Raw genomic sequence first — 22,307 nt, 5'->3', positions numbered from 1 at the left:
TAAATTGTGATAAATGTAGTTTATATTCACAAGTCCTGTCTATTTTGCTTGGTAGAAATTCCTTAGTATTCAATTGTATGACTTGACGTGGTGATATATTCAAGCCCACTGGTGTGTAAGTAAGATGATGTACCAAATAAGACATAGACAACCCTATCTGAGATAATCAAGGGCTTATTCTTTTTGTTACCCTTCACATTCAAGCAAGGGTCAATGTTTGTAGGTGCAGAGTCTCTATCTGGTGAGGGTCTTGTCCAACAGAAGTCTATGGGCTCAAGTTGGACGACCTTGGTTTATTATTAGCCCCTGAGCCACCCCTTGGGCTGAATTTTTACAGTCACATGTGCCCATATTTTTTGACATATGATCACATTGATCTAGGATTTACAAAGATAGGTAGATAAGTAGCTAGATAGATAGAATATATCACAAAATAATTTAGACTGTGGAAGAACGTGACAGACATTTTGAACCCCATTTTGAATGTAAATTTTAATTTGAATACATGTCCATCTAGACACATTGTATTTCAGTAGTGATTGTTTAGTTGTATAGGTGACATAATACACAAACATATATACTATAGTCCAGTTGAGCCATGTCTATTGTTGGGTTGCAGTGGTTAAGAGATGTTCTATACCTTGTCTTAAGAAGTTTTGCTAACATAGGTCAAGTGAGTGGTTGGATAGGTAAGCACTGTCCATGGGCACCTATGATAATTGGGACCACAGGATTAAAATAATTTTCTGATAAGAGGGGTCGACTGAATAGTTGGATTGTTAGGCACTGTCAATGGTCCCAGCAGGGAAGAGGGACCAAAGGACCTTTGTCTGTGACATGCATTACTGGATGCCCATTGGAAGCAGTGGAGCAGTATTTAACTGGTAAATTTGTAAAGCATTTTACATTACATAACTTTACTGTGCCAACTTGATGCCACTTGTGCCAGTACAGGGACCCAAACACAGTTATTCCACCCCTCTTTGCTAAATATAGGCAAGCAAAATGCATAATTGATGGTTCTCATTAATTATCTAACAACAGGCAAAGCCCTAGATAAGCTTTCCTTTACCCAGTCCAAAAGTTTAGTATCCTGGCACAGGTATAGTGGCTCGTTGCCATGCCCCCTTTCCCAGAAAACAGCACCCGGGGTGGGGTATATACCCTAGTTAACTCCCCCTAACTACACCTTTGCAACAAGAGAGTTGTAATAATGCAAAGAATCTACTGATAATACAGGAGTCATAATAAAGTTTCCTCCTTCTGGGGAAAAGATTTGGTTTGCTGTCCTAGCCTTGTATCTAAATACTCTGAATAGGGCAGAAAAAATTGTTGGTACCCCTTGTACCTAGCACCAGGGGAACCTACATGCCTATCCCCGGAAAAGGAATGAAATTAGAAATTGTTTGTGATGACAATTTAGAAGATGCAAAATTTGAATAAAATTAGCATTTTCAGCAGCCATGGATAAAATATGAGCACCACTTCAACAACATAGATCAGAATCCTTCCTAGGCAATGTGATTCCTGTGCATAAACAAGAGTGGCAGCTCTAGACTGGTGCATTTAGATGAAAAGTCCCTCTAGATATTAATATGTGGACTTCATTTGCTCGCTTGCTAAGTCAGGGACTTATAACAAAACCTTTGTAAACAAAAGATTAAACTGAATCGAGCTTTAGAAAATGAAAGGAAAACAAGAGTCACATAATCACAGATCAGAGTGGGGCTGGTTAGATGGAAATCACTACAGGCTACTGGAGTGGAAAATGTTTAATTGAACTATTTCATTATGCAGGAAGTTTATGTTCCCCTTGCAGAATCGAAATACTTCTATCGCCCCCTCCTCATTTCTTTAAGAAGTGTTATCTTTGATTTATTCCACCACTACGTACAGAAACTCTCTGCTTTTGTAACGATTGGGCTTTTTATTTTGCAGGAATTTCCGGAATCAAGAGTAACTACCAATCAATCTTTACAACAGTAAAAAAAAGAAAGACGGCCAACATTTTATTGTATTTCATTCTGATTTTGCATTAAAACACTGTGAACAGCATTATTATTATCCATACAAGGTGAAGAGAGGAAGTCTGTCTCGTTTTCAGGAATTGTGTTATGTCTATTTGAGGCATGAAGTATAAAATGCTTCATACCTCAAGTATGTAAACAGAGCCTAAAAAATTAATAGGCTGAAAATTGGTGAAAATAGGTAGAGGACTGGCTGACTTTGTGGTACATATCAGTCAAACCATGCTGAGAACTGATAGTCTCTGAGACTGAAAACCCCTTTAGAACATCCACACTTCGGTCGGGAGGAATAGCAAATTAGTCTGAGAGTTATGTCCATCTTAAAGGGTTCTCTAAGACCTGTACCCAGGGTGCAAGGACTAAAAAGAAGACTTACCTGTCACAGCACTGCGATCTCCCTTCTCCACCACCTTCAGTCCCTGCTGGACCTGATGTGTGTTGTCTCTTGGGCTGTCTACGCGCACATCTCCACTGCTGGCTAATCAATGGCCTGAGCGGTTACTTGTGCAGATACAGTATGTGATCAGAAGTGTAGGAGAAGGGAGCTTGGTATTGGAAATGGAGCACTGGTGACAGGTGAAATTTGTTTTAGCCCCTGCACCCTGCCTGGCCATATTCAAAAAAGGTGCAGGTCTCGGAGAACCCTTTTAAGATGGACATAACTCTAAGCCTAATTTTCTATTCCTCCTGACCTATGTGATCTGATTGGGAAGAGGGAGAAATAATATTCAGTTTGTGCTTGTTGAACCCCAACAGCTTGATCATTCTTTCTTCTGCCCTCAGTAGATAGTCAGTACCCCCATTTACAAATTAGATGATCAGCCAGTAATACCAAAATTGGCAGGTTTGTTTGGCAGTGCATGACCAGCTTTACTCCGCTTGGCTAATAAGAACATTTCACTGTAATACTCATGTCACACTGACCAGAGATCAGGAAGGAATAGTAATCTGTTAGGATCCTTACTCTGAAATAAGTGGTAACCTCTGGTGAAAGCTGATTTCTTTCCCTGGCTTACAAAAATCTTATGCACAAACTCTTTTTGCTTGGAAATAAAATTACCAGTGGTAATGCTCGTGCTCCAGTGTGAGCACCCTGCCAAACAAATCCCTGTATCTCAGCTTCTTGGGCTACTGTAACTGGTTGGATTACGAGTGGAATTCTGGTCTTAAAGAGGACCTTTATTTCACCACTTTATTAAATCAATACCTCAGGCTGTAACTCATGATTAGGAGTGCGTCATTTCCTAAATTTGGCACAGGCACAAAAAGCAAAGGCAGACTTAAAACTGACACAAAAACAACCGCAAATGATAAATGTCCCCTATGATGTTTTATCACTAACCTTTGGTAACCGTTCAGGATCTCCTGGATGCCTTGGAATAACTTTTTGTAATCTCTGGAATCCATAGTCTATGGTTGGTTCATTCAGTGCTGGAAAAAAAAATATTTTCTGATTAGCATAATATAGCTTACAGATTATCAAAACTAGATATACACCTAGAGTATAACACAATACTAACACCAATACATTGCTTGAGTAAGACCATATGTATACCTCCAGGTACTATACCTCTATAGGGAGTTATACTGAACCACTCACCCTATATACCTACATAGAGGGTTGCAGAATGACCCCCAGTAGTATCTCAATAAAAATTTACTTTGTAAGCAAATATATAACGAAAACTGCAAAACATGCAAAAAAAAGCTCAAGGCAAGATCAGCAGGTCATACGCAGCATTGCATACAGACATGATATGATGACTATATCAAGCAGAGTATTCCATACTAGCAGCAAATTTATGGCTAACTGGCAATTATGACATATGCCCAGCTATTGCCTGTTTCAGATTTATCCCTGTGGTCCTTTTTTGTCTAGCATATTGCCTGAGCACAAACTAGGCAGGAGGTGCACTTAATCTTGCAAAGCTTTAATAATCTGTGAATGGCTGACTACAAACTGATGTAAGGCACTATCATTCTACTCCTGCAATCCACTAGCCTGGTGAAATTGCAGACCACAAATAGTAATTAATCTTACCCCCCACCCCCCACCCCCTCAAATTGTAATTTTGACTATGAACTGCGCTTGGTCGTAAATCAAGACTATACGCTGCTGTGTACAGTGCATGAATCATGATCGTGAGTGTGTTAGACTCCACACATTGTGTTTAACAAGCTTTAGAAGGAGTCATAGGGTTTTATTATAGCACTGGCAAACAAAAAAACAAGCCTGAAGGCCAAAGCGCTGGGGTTACGATAAAAATACTTATTAGTGTATATTACTTTGTAATGCTGATATCATTTTTATCCCGGTAACTCTAGAGTGAAATGTGAAACATTCATCAAAGCTTATTCTTTTTTTCTGACATAAGAACACGTCTTGGATTACTCAATGCTGAGCTGGAAGCTAAAGCCAACCGAAGATGCTTAGGACCCATCACTCGGCCTAAACGCTGGGATAATGGATTGGTGGCTATTTTCTTGACTTGAGTTGAACCTGAGGTTGGTCAATGACTTTACACAAAATTTTGGTAATTTTCTTTAAAATTGTTTTGTTCTTGCCAGTCATGGAAGTATAAATAGTCTAGAATTATATTAAGTGGCTACAATTGGAAAGATTTCACAGGGCTGCTTGGTAAAGAGAGGGTAGTCCACCATTAAAGACCCCGAGCAGAGATAAGCAAATTGATTGTAAATTTTTTAAACTCAAATTCTGTGTGATTCAATTCAGGAGAATCGGAAGGGAAGAGAGAGACTTTTCTAAGCAATCAGAGCACTTTTGATTCCGATTAAATTTATTTGGCCCCGAATCTAATTGGATGACTGAATTGGCCCTAATCAAATTTTAAGAAATTCGCTCATTTCTAACCCTTACCTATCATCCAGAGGGGACAGCAGCTCCAAAGAATTTTACCCATCCTGGGTAACCCTACAGGTATATTGAATGGACAGCCCACTTATTTCCGTGAGAACTGTGCAGTGCTTCATTTATCCTGTGGGGGCACTGTAGGAAAACTGAGCTCCTGCTCTTCAGTTCACTCACAGATTACACCTGGTTGCTGGGGGATAATCAACCGGGGACACATTTTACAAAAGAGATTGTCCATAATGGGCAGCCTCTTAAAGGACTGTATTCAAAGAATCTTGGAAAGGTGAAGGCATCTATGTCTATTGATTCTTAGTCTACATGAATCGAGTTTTGAAGAACATTGTAAAGGATGGTGAACCTAATATAAGGAAAACAAAATTATTAGCTATGATGACTAAAAGGCGTCGGAGCTATTTGTCTAAACAATTGAGCCCTCATCTTCCAGAGAGTCGTCCGTTGTATGCACTCGATAACATGACAGAAAGTTGAAGACTGCAATTTGATTTGACATTCCATCATGTATTCCGGAGACAAAGGTCCACATAGGAATGTGAAGTAAGACATTTTCTTGTTAATAAAGAATTGATCCAATATATTGATTTTTCATGACACGGCTCTTTCTGTGATTTCGGCTTCCTTTTTTTCTTCTTCTCATGTGTACAGCAAATGCAAAGGCTTTTCAAAAGTATCTTGGCATCTGTGACATGGCAGAAGTCCTAACTCTCTCTGATGCATATTCCATATATATAGGATCCACTTCATAATCAGGTCATTAATCATCAGATGCTGTCAGCAGTGACAATTTATGTCTGTACCTGCGGCCTACACTGGCGTGCATGTCTAGAGTCTCATATGACATCTTGGACTTGGGCAAAAGGATTTTACTTTGAAAAAATAATCTTAAGCGTTACTGTCCCTAAATAATCAAGTGCAAATTTTAGCAATTTATTACAGGGACTATTCAGAAAAAAATCTAGGGATGCTGGAAGCTTAATTGATCTCTTACAGCAGATTCATTACTCACCAAAAATTTTACATGTAGTATGGTTACAGATCTGGGCCTTAATAGAACCTTAAAATTCTTTAGATAGACTACCCACACAGACTATAGATTTTGGTAAGGTCTCAGATCTGGACACTAATAAGCCACAAAAGTAGTCCAGATGGATGCATGATGCAGTAAAACTACTGTAAGAATTTTGGTACAATCCCACATGTGGACGCAAAGAACATATGGGACTATAGAAATGCTTCAAATAGACTGCCTAACTCAAACTATGAATTAAGGATGGTCCCATATCTGGAAACGAATAGAAACTTAAAAATGGACCAGATTGACAACCTAGTATTTCTATAAATTTTGGAAGGATCCCGGATTTGCACCCTAAGATTAGCAGAAAAATAACACTAAGCTATGAGTCTACAAAGTGAGAAATCCTGACTCTGTGCTATTATCTAAAAGTCATTTCTGCAGTTACCTGTTCATCAGTTTTCATAAATGTCCCTTTATGAGTCCTGAGGAGACAACGAGATATTCCCATGCTTGTGTTACATGCAAGAGTCTCTTCTGCGTCTACCTAATTACTTTGACTGTTTGACTTAATGAAGCCAGCATGATGAAAGGTGGTCAAGAAAAAGATAGATGGCTTCATGCTATTGATTTCATGCAAATGTAAGTGACAGGTGATAGAAGCTTTAATGCAAGCTTTATGACTCGTAATAACTATAGGCTTTCATCCCAGAACAGATATTTCCATACGTTTGTGGAGCACTTACGGGGTCCTTTCCTTTGTGAGTGTAATTGAGAGTGTCATCAAGACCCGTCTCTAGATTCTGAATGTGTCACTTCACATGGTAACTGAGGGTATGACACTATCATTCATTGCTATTGCAGCGTGATTTGATGTGATTTATGGTTTTCTTTTATGTGTGGATGCTTGTAAATTGTGATTGTAGTGTTTTAACACATTTCCTATGACTTCAGTATATGATTACAAATGAGGACTTTTTCTAATATGGATATTGGCCTCTTCAAAATTATTTGTTTAAAACCATAGTAGAGACCACCTAAACTATTGCTAATGGGGCTACAACTCGTGCTGTTCCCCATTGTACTTCCCAATGGTCATATGAACCTGCAACGGGATGTCTACTAAGAGTTCATACCGATCTTCTCTTTAACATGGGATGAGAAGTTGCTGGTGGGACAAGTGTTGGACATTCCTTTCCTAGGTGGGCACCTAGGGGATGATAGGCACAGAATGCAATAGACCAAATTCATATTTGACAGAGGCCTAGAAGCTTTCTTCTAGTGAAAGACTAAAGGTGGCCAAACACATTAGTCTAAAGTTGATCAAAAAGGACGATTTCAACCAAAACAAATGTTCCTCGGTTGAAATTTAGCAACAAACTATTGTTTTAGCTGACCAATGACAGACCATTATCGTTTGAAAAGAAGTCGGCTGTGTTTAATATTTTCATCCGACAGTCGGACAAACGATCTTTCATTCAAAGAACGAAAGATCTTTCTTTGAAAGAAATTTCCCAGAAAGATCTTTCATTCATTTCTGGTTTCATTCAATGTGTATGGCCAGGTTGAACAACTGTAATGGCCAATATGGACTAAAGTGTGTATGGCCATATCTACAAAGTGAATGTTTACCAGATGATTGTTTGTTCTACTGATGTTCAACCATCAACCAACCTCTTTCTAATGTGACAAAGCATATTCGCTCATGCCCACCCCAGGAAGGCTTGAACGCCTAGGTAGATACAGCTGCAACAGAATCACAGTAAAAAAAAAAAGAAACGATGATCTTCCACCCTGCTGCTTGACTAAATGAGGAGAAGAAGAGATTTCACTGGCAAAATCTTCAAATGAAGTAGGGAACATAAGACCTTTTCCACACATCTAATAAATCCTGAGTGCGTCAAGTTTACAAGCCAAGAGCCCAGCAGAGCCAGGGCAAGGACTGGCACGTCCCAGTCACACAGTACTGAGCTAGGCCAATCAATACCACTTTCCTGTTTTAGAACTGGGTAATTATGAGGTGGAGAGATTGCCTGACCTTTCACCTGAACTGCATTACTTTGCTGATATTAAGATAAATTGCCTGATTTTGGGTAAACATATGCTGCAATTCAAACTGTCAGCACTGGTTTGCTCAGGGATAATTTGTATTGATCTCCCAGCGTCTTCCCAATTTTGCTTACTGACCTCGTGGATAATTAGAGAAAGGAGCCTTGGGTAACTTAAGAGTCATGACTGAAGAAGAATTACATGAAAGAATACAGCTGAGTGTGTTTATAATAATATATGTGGGCCGATCTCTGCATGAATACACCCTCTGTAGGCAATGCTATTATTGCATATCATTTGTGATAATCTCCATTCAGAGGGTATCAGGACTCTACTGCTCTGCCATATTTAAGCTTATATTTATGTATTGTATACACTTATATCGTGCTACTATATTCCGCAGCGCTTTACATACATTAGCATCAAGCTGTCCCCAATGGGGCTCACAATCTAAGGTCCCTATCCGTATGTTTTTGGAGTGTGGGCGGAAACTGGAGAACTCAGAGGGAACCCACACAAACACAGGGAGAACATACAGACTTCATACAGATTCAAACCTAAGACCCCAGCGCTGCAAGGCACCAGGGCTAACCACTGAGCCACCGTGCTGCCCATATCATTTATAAATATTAATAGGACTGATTAACATGTGCAGGTTTCACATATACTAGACTTTAGTCCATAGTCGTGTCCAAGAGGACCACCGACACACCAATAATTCTCCAATCAAATTGTCCAGTAGGAACCATGATTGGTACATTAATGGTTGCAATTAATGGTTGTAAATGTTTGCAACTAACCAATATAACTCTATTCTACAACTTATTGAAAATATAGTCCAGAACTGGCCAAGAACGTCCCACATGGGGCAAGGCACACAATAAACTACAGTTATATTATATATGTCTGTTTTCTTAGAGCTCTATGTTGTGTTGTTCCTCTGTTCTACTAGAAACTTAAGAACACATTGATAACTGGGTGTTACCAGTTGGGGATGTGCCCCTTCACAGTCTGACCCTGTCCAATCAGTGCTGTCCATGCAGGGACACACCCCATTTAGAATGGCAAATGGTAACATGTAGTTGGTAATTTGTTATAACTTCCTAGGAGAAATAACAGATGAACAGCAGCTGCAGAATTGTTCATTTTTGGAGGAATACAAGTAGATACCAAAAGAGAATAGTCGGGACAGTAGACATCTTCTTTAGCATGAAAATGTGATCCTTCCAAATCCAATAATTACAGTCAAGACTTCAGACTTATGATTTACTAAAAACGGACTAATTGGAGGAAAAAAATATATATATTGCCTGTAGATTTTTGAGTAGGAAGACAATTATATCATTCAGGATATGACAGGTTTCCAGTGTGTTATATCAGAAGTCATAAAGCAAGCGTCCCCTGTGAAATATCTCTATATTAACTATGCCATAAGATATTAACATTCCTCATTTAACGGGAGGCCTTTTATCTGTTTGAAATACATTATTCGTCCTTTTAGAGATAAACTGTATTAATATCCATTTGAGCAGGCTACTGCGGCCTAATGCATAGTAATTTTTGTTGGAGAGCTGCTATTTTAGAATAGGGAAATTACACAGCAATAAAAAGCTGAATGAACAGGGGAGCTGAAAAGGAGAGAATCACATTCCATGCCAAATGAGGCAAGCAATCAGACAGCCTCTGAAAGAAGCAGATATCCTGTTATCATATGCAGGCCAACATCCAGAGCGGGTCATACAAATAGGGACTGACAGGACCAAATATACTCAATGATTCCTAGACGATGAAATAGCCTACAGCTCAAGGAGGATACATATTTAAATACTGCTGAGTGCTTTGGAGTTAATCGGCATGCTCTACATGCATTCTAGTCATAAGCGAAGAAACAAGCTAAATATTTAAGTCACTCTAGTGTACTTGGGGGATTAATCATGGCGCAATTGATAAAATTTTAACAGCGTGTGATGTCAGTTCACGATGAGGGAGCCAAAGCCAATGTGGCAGGAGAAGACAACATGAGGATATCATCATGCAGTACTGACCAAGGACTAACACGTATTGGCATTTCTACATTTGTAAATGGTCGACATAATTAATATTATTATTAATATTATCCCCTAATACTAGCTCTATGTCTATTTAAATAGTGCAGGTTATGTAAGGCGAGTCTGGGTTCTCTCATATATATATATATGGTTGAGCATGCTCTTCATCCCTCTCTATGGTTGAGCATGCTCTTCATCCCTCTCTATGGTTGAGCATGCTCTTCATCCCTCTCTATGGTTGAGCATGCTCTTCATCCCTCTCTGTGGTTGCACATGCTCTTCATTATCTTCTATAGTTGAGCATGTTTTTCATTCTCCTCTAAATCTGAGCATACTGATCATTCTCCTCTATAGTTGTGTATTCTTTTCACCCTTCTTTAAATCTGAGCATGTTGATCCTTCTCCTCTCTAGTTGAGCATGTTGATCCTTCTCCTCTCTAGTTGAGCATGTTGATCCTTCTCCTCTCTAGTTGAGCATGTTGATCCTTCTCCTCTCTAGTTGAGCATGTTGATCCTTCTCCTCTCTAGTTGAGCATGTTGATCCTTCTCCTCTCTAGTTGAGCATGTTGATCCTTCTCCTCTCTAGTTGAGCATGTTGATCCTTCTCCTCTCTAGTTGAGCATGCTGTTCATTGTCCTCTCTAGTTGAGCATGTTCTTCATTCTTCTGTATAGTGAAGCATATTCTTCATTCTTCCCTATGGTTGAGCATTCTCTCTATTATCCTCTATAGTTAAGGATGCTCTTCATTCTCTTCTATAGCTGAACTTGCTCTTCATTCTTTATATCTGATCATGCACCTCATTCTATAGTTGTGAATGATCTTCATTCTTCTGTCTGGTTAAGGATGCTCTTTATTCTTTCCATAGTGGAACATGTCTGTGAAGGCACCTCACTTTCCTCACTGGTTTGATTGACCACTATTTTTGAATTGCAATATATAATCTATATACTGTAGTCTTTAAATGATTGTTAATTTGGCATTATTTTAATGGTGCCAATACTGTACAGAGAATGGACCCACGCTGGCCCTAGTCTTTATGAGGCTTAGGCTACTTTCACACTGGTGTTTTGGCTTTCTGTTTGTGAGATCCGTTCAGGGCCCTCACAAGCGGTCCAAAACTGATCAGTTTGGCCCTAATGCATTCTGAATGGAAAAGGATCCGCTCAGAATGCCTCAGTTTGCCTCCGTTCAGTCACCATTTCGCTCTGGAGGCGGACACCAAAACGCTGCCTGCAGCGTTTTGTTGTCTGTCTGACGAAACTGAGCCAAACGGATCCGTCCTGGCACACAATGTAAGTCAATTGGGACGGATCCGTTTTCTATGACACAATAGAAAACTGGTCCGTCCCCCATTGACTTTCAATGGTGTTCAAGACAGATCCGTCTTGGCTATGTTAAAGATAATACACACGGACCCGTTTAGAACGGATGCATGCGGTTGTATTATCTGAACGGATCCGTCTGTGCAAATCCATGACGGATACGCACCAAACGCGAGTGTGAAAGTAGCCTTACAGAGTTCCCGATGTACACATTGCACACACCTGTCTGGTTCAATTCCATAGGAATCCACTTTACTTTAGCAAGATTTTGGATTGTGAACGAAAACTCGGGGCACCGGGACGAAACCCATGTGAATATAATCTCCATGGTTGTATTTCAAGCCCAGACATCATTGCAAACCAACAATGCGAGTACTAATTACCAGAAACTAATAATGCATTAGTATCAACAGAACGAGAAGCATTTCCAATGGACACAACACTTGCATTACTTTAAACAGATTTCTAATTATTATCATCTGCTTTTGCAAATGTTGCCCCCAACCCATTGTGCAGAGGTTTTTCCCATCCTTCCCTATAGCTGCGTGGTTAGAAATAGAAGGGAAAAATCTAATGCAGGAAGCCAGCTTCTTTTAGCACTGACACGCTATTGTTTTAGCAAGTGTGCAGCCAGCACAAGAGATATAAGGAATCTGGAGCTGACACACATTTTCCTCCTGACAGAAACCCCTGACTACCATAATAATAACAGGAAGGCATTCATTTGCTTTATTCCAGCTGCTGGTTGCAACCATTAAACCAGTTCCAGTTTCATTTCAATAATGATCATCTTCCTGTGACTTCCCAATCATGCATTTGTCATAATGCAGTCATTTTCTGGTTACGAACAGATCCTGGTAATGAGGTAGTTTTTCACATTAGAGACGTAACTACATAATAAGAACATCTGCAGATCCCTTTTAAGGGACAAGGGAGAGCGTCAATTTAAAAAAAAAAAATAAAAAAAAATAGGGGTTGTTAAATAAGACAAAACAGTCTTCTTTTTTTTCCGATAAAATGTGCCGCTTGGACTTGAAGGAGTCTCGGGTCTTCCACCTGACTGGATAAGCACAGGTTGTAATGCGTAAAAATTAAATAAAGTAAAATTAAATTGCTCAATTCGAAGACATTCCTCTAGAGGGTGTTAGCGATTTCAGTGACAAAGTGCTATTTGCTGACAAGTAGTTTACACATTAACCGCCAGAATCCAGGGGGGACAGATGCCAATAGCAATTATATCACCTTGAGGTTATTAAATGTCCCACTGATAAGTAAGTAGGTGAACTTGACCAGGTGTTAAAGACTGCTGTGTTCAAATGATTGTCTGCTAAAGAATGTCTCTTTATTCCCTCGGTTGCTCTCAATCGCTTCGATTTCAAAAAATGACTTTAAAGAAAATATGTTACTTAAAAAAATAAAAATAAAAGCGGGAGAGAATACGGCAATCTCTGAACAGGCCCAAGCTAAAAGGCTTGATTATTTCATCTACACATACCCCCAAAAAACATAAAAGACACTACAATATCACAAAATGCCTTTTTGCCCCCAACCACACCCCACTTATCAAACAGGGGGAAAAAATAAACCTTGGACATAATGCTAAGTCTTTCACTTTATCATCCACTGTCTCTACCCAGTGCATTTCATCTATAAGAAATTTAGATGCTTGGGAAATTAAAATTTCAAAGATCTGCTGGAAAAAAAAAAAATCAATGAGTTGAGATCGATGCTCATAGAAATTTCATGAACTTTGAACCAATGTGGGCATGATGATGAGAAGTGGTCGGAATCTCATGTTGCAGATAGTTCCCCGCGCAGATGAAATACAGCCTACGGGGCTATGAAGTGGTATGCATTTCACAAAGGCTCCACTTTAATATTTTGTCAGACGGAAAAAAAAAAAAGAATGAAATTAATTTTTAGTCTATTTCGGTAACGAGTGCATAGATTGAGTGAGAGGGGGAAAAAATTGCCTTTTTTCCAGGTGACGTGTTGTAGAACAGGATCTTAAGAGCACCTAGTGCTTTGTACATTAACACTGCAAAGAAATGAAATCAGTTCCCTTTGCAGCCGATCGCAGGTGCAAATTAATATTGTAAAATGAAGATCAATACATGGACAGGGCAAAATCAATAGCGGCTAAATTATTGCTGCATTTTCCTCCTCATTCAAGATGAGTTGTGTTTTCCTCTCAAAGTCAATACTTTGCAGCTTTTCTCATTAATTTCTCAATAAATTTGGCAATGAATTTCAATCACAGGACTCGGCAGGGTAAGCCGAGCATAGTGAGGTGCGTAGGGAACACAAAAGGCATGGAGGGGCTGAAGGCATTATTCATTTGGAGTCAGCCTTGCTTGTTGAAGCAGCACTAATATCCCTGACTTACTAAGTCTACAACCTACAGGCTATTACAACCTATTTAGTGTAAAAATGTAAAAGAGGATTTGATCCTATTGTGTTCTATTTGACAGAGAGCTGGAAACTGTACCTTAAAGAAAGGCGTTCTTTGTTCTGTACATTCTTTGGAAACCTTGATCCTTGGGGGCATCCCCAAAATCTCACCTGCTAATTCCCAGGAAATTGTATTTTAGGGGTTTGGAGACACTAGCTGATGATACTACGGTACAAGACACTAGTTAGAACCACTTGACCCTGTGTGGTGCTAGTTCAATCTTAAAGGGGCAGCCCTCGTCCTGCATGGGCCCCCTAAGCAATGACAAGGTCACCTTTAAAGTAGGCATGGCACCACATACTTTGATATTAAATGTCCTGTACAGGACTTAAATATTGATGTCCTGCCCTAAGGATGGTGTGTGGGGGTCTAAATACCAGAAGCCCAGATGATCAACTCTTCTTGAGCCTGTAACGTCAATTGATTTCAGGATAAATTTGATTCACATCAAAGCCAAATTTCCTCGTGCTTCGTGTAAGCGAATTGATTTAACCTGAAATATTATTTAAAAAAAAAACATTTTATTCTTACCTCCTCCATTCGCTCGAGATGGGCCGTCAGCTCCCATCTTGATTGAAGATATTGGCCAAAATCCCATGCGTTATGACCTATGACGTCACCACGTGGGCTGGCGTGATTACGTAATCTCGCGCCGTGCGAGATTTCGCTCTAGATCTTTAAGCAAGATAGTGGTGGCCGGCCCGTCGCGAGCAAATGGACGCGGTAAGTTTGAGTACATAATTTTTTTATGTTCATTTTACACTGTTTTTACACTCATAAAATGCGCTTCGTGATGAAGTAATTCGTCACGAAGCCAATTTTATTTGTAAAATTCGGCGAATCAGCCGAATCGAAGTTTTGAAAAATTCACTCATCTCTAGTCACTTCCATTGACCACATGGCCTTTCTGCACTTCATTTCCATTCATTTTAATGGGATAGAGCTGCAAGACCAAGTATACCCACTCTAAAATGGACAGTGCTGTTCTTGGCATACAATGAAGAGGCCACAGAGGTTCTCTGAGTGCCAGAGTCCCTCAAACAGCTGATCAGAGGAGGTCCCAGGAGTCTGACCCCCAACCATCATGAGCAATATTTTTGTTCTGGACAACCCCTTTTAACAGATGTTACCAGCTACAAGTTTTGTAGTGCGAGTGCCAATAGATGTGTAGTCTGATTACACAGACCAATGCCAACTGAATGCAGGAGGAACAATATATTCCTCCCTCATTCAGTTCTATTCATTATCGGTAGCGCATCAAGGGATGTGCCACCGATAATCCAGTATCTTTCATCCTGATGAAAGATGCCCATCATCTAATGAATGAGCGTTTGCTCATCCATCTGGTTATTGGTCGCTCGATCATACAGGCATTCATTTGAATGTTTGTACCCAATAACTGGCCCAAAAATCGAGTAGTCTGATAGGACCTTTTGTCACTGATCCAAATTAAGACCAAAAATTTGCATAAATAATGATGACCTGAGCACCCATTAATGGAACTGTTAGATCTTATTAGACACTTCTCTATGATGACAGTAACACTTTGTCCTACACGGACACAGTATCTCTTCATCTCTTTGAGGTTTTATAGCTTAAAAAGGTCTGGGACCATTGCTACAATAATAAATGTGTGTATACACTGACCTTATAGTTTATGAAGTCTCTTGCAAAAAAAATTAAAAATTCTGACATTCACTCAGAAATGGGAAATGGAAAATTTGGGCCTAAGCCTAGCTCCAAGGCAGCAAACTATAATCTGCTAACTTGCCGGGTAGCATAAATAAATGAATGCACCGCCAAGGAATGATTGACATTTGGCCTGAGAACCTCTCCTGTCATGGACAACTTGAGTGATGCTGGAAGAAGTGGAACCTAAGCTGTTGATGACTCTGTGTACACACACTTATGTATGAGTGACTGCGACTGGAAGCTGAATAGAAGAAGGCTTTGGTCGAAAAGGCTTGATGAGGACTTGATGACGAGGACAGTTATAACATTGAAAGGGACAGTCACTAAATCATGGAAATATCATGTGACACTAAGCAAAGCACAAGGTAACTGCTCTATTTTCCTGTTACACAAAGGAATTTCCTGCTGGATGGATATTGTATTGTGCTCAAACAATTCTGTTTACTCTTTGGACACATGATGTTCATTTATAGCTTATTATGGCACTAGTGGCTCTACCGATCCCAGCCCTGCAGGTAGAGAACACCAAGTAATAAAATGGGCTATCAGTTGCACTGACTTTACAGTGAAAGCCGTGCCTTTTGGCAACATGTAATACAATATGTGAAACAGATGCTAATGTCAGACTATACCAGAGCTGTACAACAGATACTCACAACACAAAGAGCCGAGGCCAACTAGGGATAAGACCAGTAGTAGCATTTGTGAAATACGTGATTTACTGTCAATTTCCTTGAAGAACCCATGTAAACAAAACCAAAGCTTCACATAAGGAAAACTAGGTAAACCATGTCGATAGCATCATGTATATTGTCCCAACACTGACTAAGATTTTCAACTACTGCTCAGCACAGCAATGTTTTACAATGTTGACCAGGCCAAGTCTGGTGTAGCATACACAGATCATACATCAGATATCCTTGAGCTGTATCCGTCTGACCCCTCATGAAAGAACCTCAAACCTTCGTAGTTTTCATGTATCTATGTGACCCCGTTCTAAAAAACACTTTGCATAGTGAACAAGCCAATATCTGGAAGGATTGTCTCCAAGGCCTAGAGTTGGCTCTGCCCACTACAACTTTAGAGGGAATCTGTCACCCGTCAAGCTCTATTAAGTGCAGTACTACATTTATAGTACTGCTGCCCCTGACTGTGGATCACTGGGTCATATGTCCATACTCACCCCCTTTTCACCAGCAAACCAGTGCTGGAAGACATTGTGAGGACGCATGAGCATGTACACAAAACAGAGAGGACTCCAGGATGTATTCCAGAGCAGTTTGCAGGCACACAGCATGGAAATAGGGGTGAGCATGAAACTTAGTTATCTGGAGTCAGGGGTAGCAGTACTAATCATATAGTACTGCACTTAATAGGGAAAATGCTGATTCCCTTTAAAGCTGGCAATACACTTTGGATAGCCGTTGATGGCTACTGTTCTTAATAAAATCTGATTCACATGTAGGCTGGGCTCAGCCAAGTGTGCATGTGGAGAATGTGGAAAGGGTAGTAATCCATTGTCAGACACCTCTGCTGGTGGCTCTCCAAGAATAAAAGGTTGGGGTATGTTGGAAGACAACTGTCTGGGATCATTTTCTTCTCCCACACCTGCCAGGTTTGCCCAAGTATGGCCAGCATAAAATTCAAGCCTCCTTATACATGCATAATATTCCAATACAGATGATAAAGGTAGTCCATAGACAGAATGAGAATTTAGCCTTTCGCAACAGTAAGCAATCAGTTCCGTCCCATAGTAATCTTGGATTTATTGGTCAAATTAAACCTGGTTGAACCAGTCCACATTGCAAGCAAAGCATTCTAATGAAATGTAAAGTCCATCCATGGCACCTAAGGTCATATTTCAGATCGCATCCATCCTCACAAAAATGAACGCTCACTACTGACCTCCATGAAAACAGTTGATGTTCTACAAATTCATTATTTTTTTTTACTTCTAAATCCATCAAATGATCATTTACCAGGAAAAAAACGAGATATAGATATTTGATCCCAAAAAAATCCAAGCATGTATTGATTGGAACATGAATGACCTCTTTGTCCTTATTTTAAGACAAATGACTGTCTACATTACGTCAGTTTTGGAGTAGCCGAGTCAATATCTTCACCTTGACTTTCAAAAGTTCTTGATTTATTCGTGGTCCAGAGTTATCAAAACTTGAAAATAAATAAAATACCGCATCCTATCATGCAACAGAGAGAACCTCTTGGTCACAGCAGCCACACAGTCAGGGAAACGATAAAAAAATATAAGAGCGTGATAGACAAATGTGTCTTGTTAGCAACAGCCAAAAAGCGCTTGACTTGTACTAATAACAAAAAGGCTATGTTGGTCACTATGGGTTCAAAGACGAAGCACCCTGTCACCGAATAGCTTGGAAAATTAGCAAATAATGTTTCCTTTCCTTGATAAATGGCAGACAGTTCCCTCTCACCAATCATTTTTTAACATTTTGATGCATGTCTACGATCCCGCCGGAGGAACAGAAAAGTTTACCGGCCCTCAATTTTCTGATGATGAATGGGACACTGTAAATGTGCGATTTCTATATGAGGTATAGTTCATTTTAAGCAATTCTAGTAAATGCGTGTCACTGATTAGGACAAATAGTCTGCTTGTGCAATAGCATGAATGCTATGTCTTACTCCTCAAACCTCCTCTGAGGCATACAACAGGGAAAAAACAAGGACAAAATATCAAGAAAATATAGAGTCAATGTTTTAAAAAAAAATGCACTGCAAATCACTCAGCAAATAGTTTTTGCATATTAGTAGATACATAGTTATTGGTATTTTAAATTGTCCCCAGTGCCCTTTTTGTAGACGTTTGGTTAAAAGGCAACAAACAAAAGGGCACCAATTCATTTAATATTTCATGCAGACAAGTAATATACCATTGTCAGCTTGATCAATGTGTTGCCAATAGAGAAACAGCAAAGAACAGCTGCAGACTGGTCAGGTTCATGACAAGAGACATTGCGGGACACACATAATACCGGAGATCTAGAGAATAATGCCATGGAGCTATAATTACAAAACACAAATCTCAGCCAGCCAATGCGCTCGGGACAGAAACTCTAGGGGAGCTCAAAGATATTCAAAGCTGTCTCTTATATAGGGAGTGTTGTGAGAGGGTTAATTGGCAGTGCCCAATACTTTTTAAGCCTAGAGTCACACATGCGTTTTTTATGGTGAAATTTTTGACCCAGGATCAGGAGTGAATTCAAAAGAAATGGGCAATATAAAGGAAGAAATTATACTTCTTCCTGTTGGATCCACTTCTAACATTGACTCAAAAACCTGCATCAAAAACTGAATGTGTATTTCCAGCCTTATGCAAAAACATATACTCTACTTAGGACCATTAATATGGCAGCCATGTTTTACCGCAATGGAGTGGGTAGTTGGGTTAGCACTAGTGCCTTGGAGTGCTGGAGACAGTCCTGGGTTCAAACTTAACCAAGGTCAACATCTGTTGAGTTTGTACGTTCTCCCTGTGTTTGTGTGGGTTTCCTCCCACACTCCAAAAGTATACAAATAAGTAAATTGGCTTCCTATGAAATTGACCCTAATGAGTGTTGCATGTTGGGGATGAGCGCTTATATGGCAGCCACTGACTCCTCAGGGAGTTGCCTCAGGTAGTATGGTTGAACCCGCTGAGAATGGTAGGTTCGGTCAACCGTCTAATGTGTGGGAATAGCTCCCAACTCTCCCCCGAACAGATGAAGTCTGGGAATAGAAGGATTGGGCAAAGTGAAAAATGTTTGCCCCATACTTTTGCTCTTCTGGGAGATACCCCTATTGAATACACATACATGTTCAGCTGAGCCAAACGAGAATGTGTATGGGGGAGTCGGGAGAGATAGCTGTTAACCAAATCAATGGCATCAGTGGTGATGGTGGCATGTATAGCATGTGACCTCTGAGGCCAGTCATTTGCTGCAGTAGTAATTTGAATTTATGGTGCAACATTGCTCAAGGAAAATAGTTAATGACCAATAAGGACTGGAGCGGAGGGAAATTTAACAGGTGAGTATTGGTTGCTTTTTATTTTTCTTACACTTTTTGACAACTCCTTTACAAGATATGACTGGTGACCACTTTAGCAGAACATGGGATACCAGATGTTTCAGTTGCAAAATAAGTGTCAATATTCATATAACATTTTATTATAATATTATTTATAATTTTATTTAGGCAAATGTACCCCAGTACCATGCTGAGGGTCACAGCCATTCTACTGGCGCTACATTTTGCAGGAGGCAGAGCATGCAGCGAGTGCACTCCGAACAAATGAAGTAGCCGTGAATCATCATGAATAAAAATTGTATGATTTGTGGGAGGTAATTAGCAGTCATTTGCTCGGCAAATACAAGATATTTGTTTAACGTGCACTGACCTATGAGACAGCCAGTTTGTCTTGCCTGTGCTCGGAAGGGCTATTGACTCCAAACTGTGTGGCGGCCTCAGTGATAGAATCACATTTGAATGCACAGAAAAGATCATTAAAATGACCACTTCTCATGTTTCTCAAGTGGAATACGACATCAGTTGTGTCATATGTTGCAGGCCAGAAATCAAATACATATGTTACCGGAGGAAAGTGAAATGCTATCCTTGTGCAAGGTGTAGAAGAGACACACTGTTGCCGTATTAAGAGCATTGCCTCCAAAAATTCAAAATATCTATTTATCTGGAGCCACTCCTGCAAGGCTTGCCACCCAATTGTTCCTGAGTCCTAATTGATGAATCATCCTAGTTACGAAGAGATATGGAAGCCTAGCTAACTAGGTAAGTTTACCATTCAGGAGTCTTGAAAAGCTGGATGATGACCCTTATAGAAGTTATAATCGCAGCCATATTGGATGTCACCAACTTTCCTAGAAAAATAAATGGCTGGAAAGAATTTGTAAAAACTTGATGAAAGGTAATGATAAGTAAGATTAGGACACCCCCGGTCTACATATTGCATTCTTTGAAGACCATTACCACATAAGGGGTCCACAAATAATTGCACTAGTACTATAGTTTAGCAACTGACCTGGAATGAATTACCCATGCCAGGCAAATTAGAATGTGAAATGAGGTGCGGAGAACCAGATGCCAACCCCAGGAAAACAACCAGTTAGGTTTTACTGTGATACAACGTGACCAGTACAGACAGGGTCTCCATTTACATCAAACTGGGCACCTACATAGTGGGATTTACAGCTTGAGGAGAACAATGTGTTCGGCCAAGGTTAGTCCTGAAAGCTGCTTGTACTATATAAAGACGCTATGTGATAGAGTACAGTGTTGTGTTTGGATTGGAGAAGACATATCTACAAGTTTGGGAGAAAAGTTAGCACAAGCTCGTTTATCAGAGGAGATTTCATGACATTTTCAATATGCTGCTGCACGGCTCCGTTTTCCATGTTGATTCAATGGTTTGGATGTTTTTAAGCAGTTTTGGAGCAATATAATCCATCAATGGGGCTGTTGTGTCCTCTGCTTTGTTTATTCGTAAATTGTGATCTACCCTAATCTAGCCAGTTTAAGTATTCATGTTGAGTAATTTGTTTTACATATGACCTATCATAGGTCCATACTACTACCTCTGAATTGTACAGAGCCTTAATAAGCACCCACATGAAGCCTACTGTAATTCTGTAGGGCTTTGATTTTATACAGGTCTGCAGGGGTGTTTTCTGTTAGACTCTATATGAATGAGATGGGGAAAAAATTGCATGCTCCACAAAATTGTATAATATATAACCATTAGATGGTGCCTATAGAGTACCTATGGCCTACAGCATGGAGGCTCAGTGATTCTGTGTGCCTCCATACAGGCTCCATGAACATTGTTTTGTGGTGTGTATGATGGTGGCACCGAGTACTCAATGTAGCCTTGGGCAATGATGGGTTTACAGTGGTCACAGTTGTGACTAGGGTCTCATGGTCTAAAAGGTCCACAGACCCCTTGCTATATCAGGCTATTTAGGACTCAGCACACAAGGACCACACAATGCCCTGGCACTGGCCAGAAGACAAGAGAAGCCAGGACTGAAGAAAGCAATTGAGTAAGTACCTATTTTGTATCGGTCTGGTCTGATTTAGAGCCTCCTGCCACATCAAGCCCATTAGGGCCCAGCACACAGGATGCAAATAAGGTCCTAATTTTGAGCTCTGTTGTAGAGGCCTGGTCTGGAGTCTGAGTTAGATGTCTAGTCCAAGGTCTGACTTAAGACAGAGGATCCCATTCAAAATTTGGCATGGACGCAGAACTTTCTAGTTACGCCCTGGTCCAGGGGCTGGCAAGTGGGGGGATCTTACACTTGTCACCACTATACTCAATGTAAATCAAAAAACATCCACAATGTAAAGTGACATACACCATTAATACATCAGGGTTTAAAGTTAGATATCATCATGCAAATGAATAATTCACATCATATTTACATATTTGTTCCTATCTAGTAGTAATCATAATGCATCAAGCAACATCACGGACTCCAGTTCATTTCCACACAGCCAAATAAAGAACCGCCCACCAAATCCTAAATTTTAAATAAGGTTTGCTATTTGAATAATAAATCTATTCCAGCTTAAATAAAAATAAATAAATAAATTCTAAGACCGCCCCCCCTTCCACCACGGCGTCATAAGTAAAAGAGCTGACTGAGACAATGTTACTTAGTACCCGTATATCGCCACTTATTCGCTTCAATCTAGAAGGCAATATACTATTAACTGGCAATTACATACAGAATGATTGTTAATTCTTCTCTTAAGTGCAAGCTGCTTGGAAACTGTTAT

At 39.9% G+C, this 22,307-nt stretch overlaps 1 protein-coding gene across 16 annotated transcripts in view; it reads right to left on the bottom strand.

The window, feature by feature from the left end:
• EBF3 (EBF transcription factor 3) overlaps nucleotides 1–22,307 on the bottom strand; it is a 142,574-nt gene that overhangs the window by 16,611 nt on the left and 103,656 nt on the right. For all 16 annotated transcript variants that reach the window (XM_044296667.1, XM_044296661.1, XM_044296659.1 and 13 more), the window contains exon 11: nucleotides 3,370–3,458. In XM_044296667.1, the coding sequence (XP_044152602.1) occupies nucleotides 3,370–3,458 (89 nt within the window). The remainder of the gene's footprint in view (nucleotides 1–3,369; nucleotides 3,459–22,307) is intronic.

Source organism: Bufo gargarizans, chromosome 6, assembly GCF_014858855.1.
Source record: "Bufo gargarizans isolate SCDJY-AF-19 chromosome 6, ASM1485885v1, whole genome shotgun sequence".
NCBI lineage: Eukaryota > Metazoa > Chordata > Amphibia > Anura > Bufonidae > Bufo > Bufo gargarizans.
The sequence above is the reverse complement of the archived record's forward strand: the minus strand, read 5'-3'. Positions and strand labels throughout refer to the sequence as shown.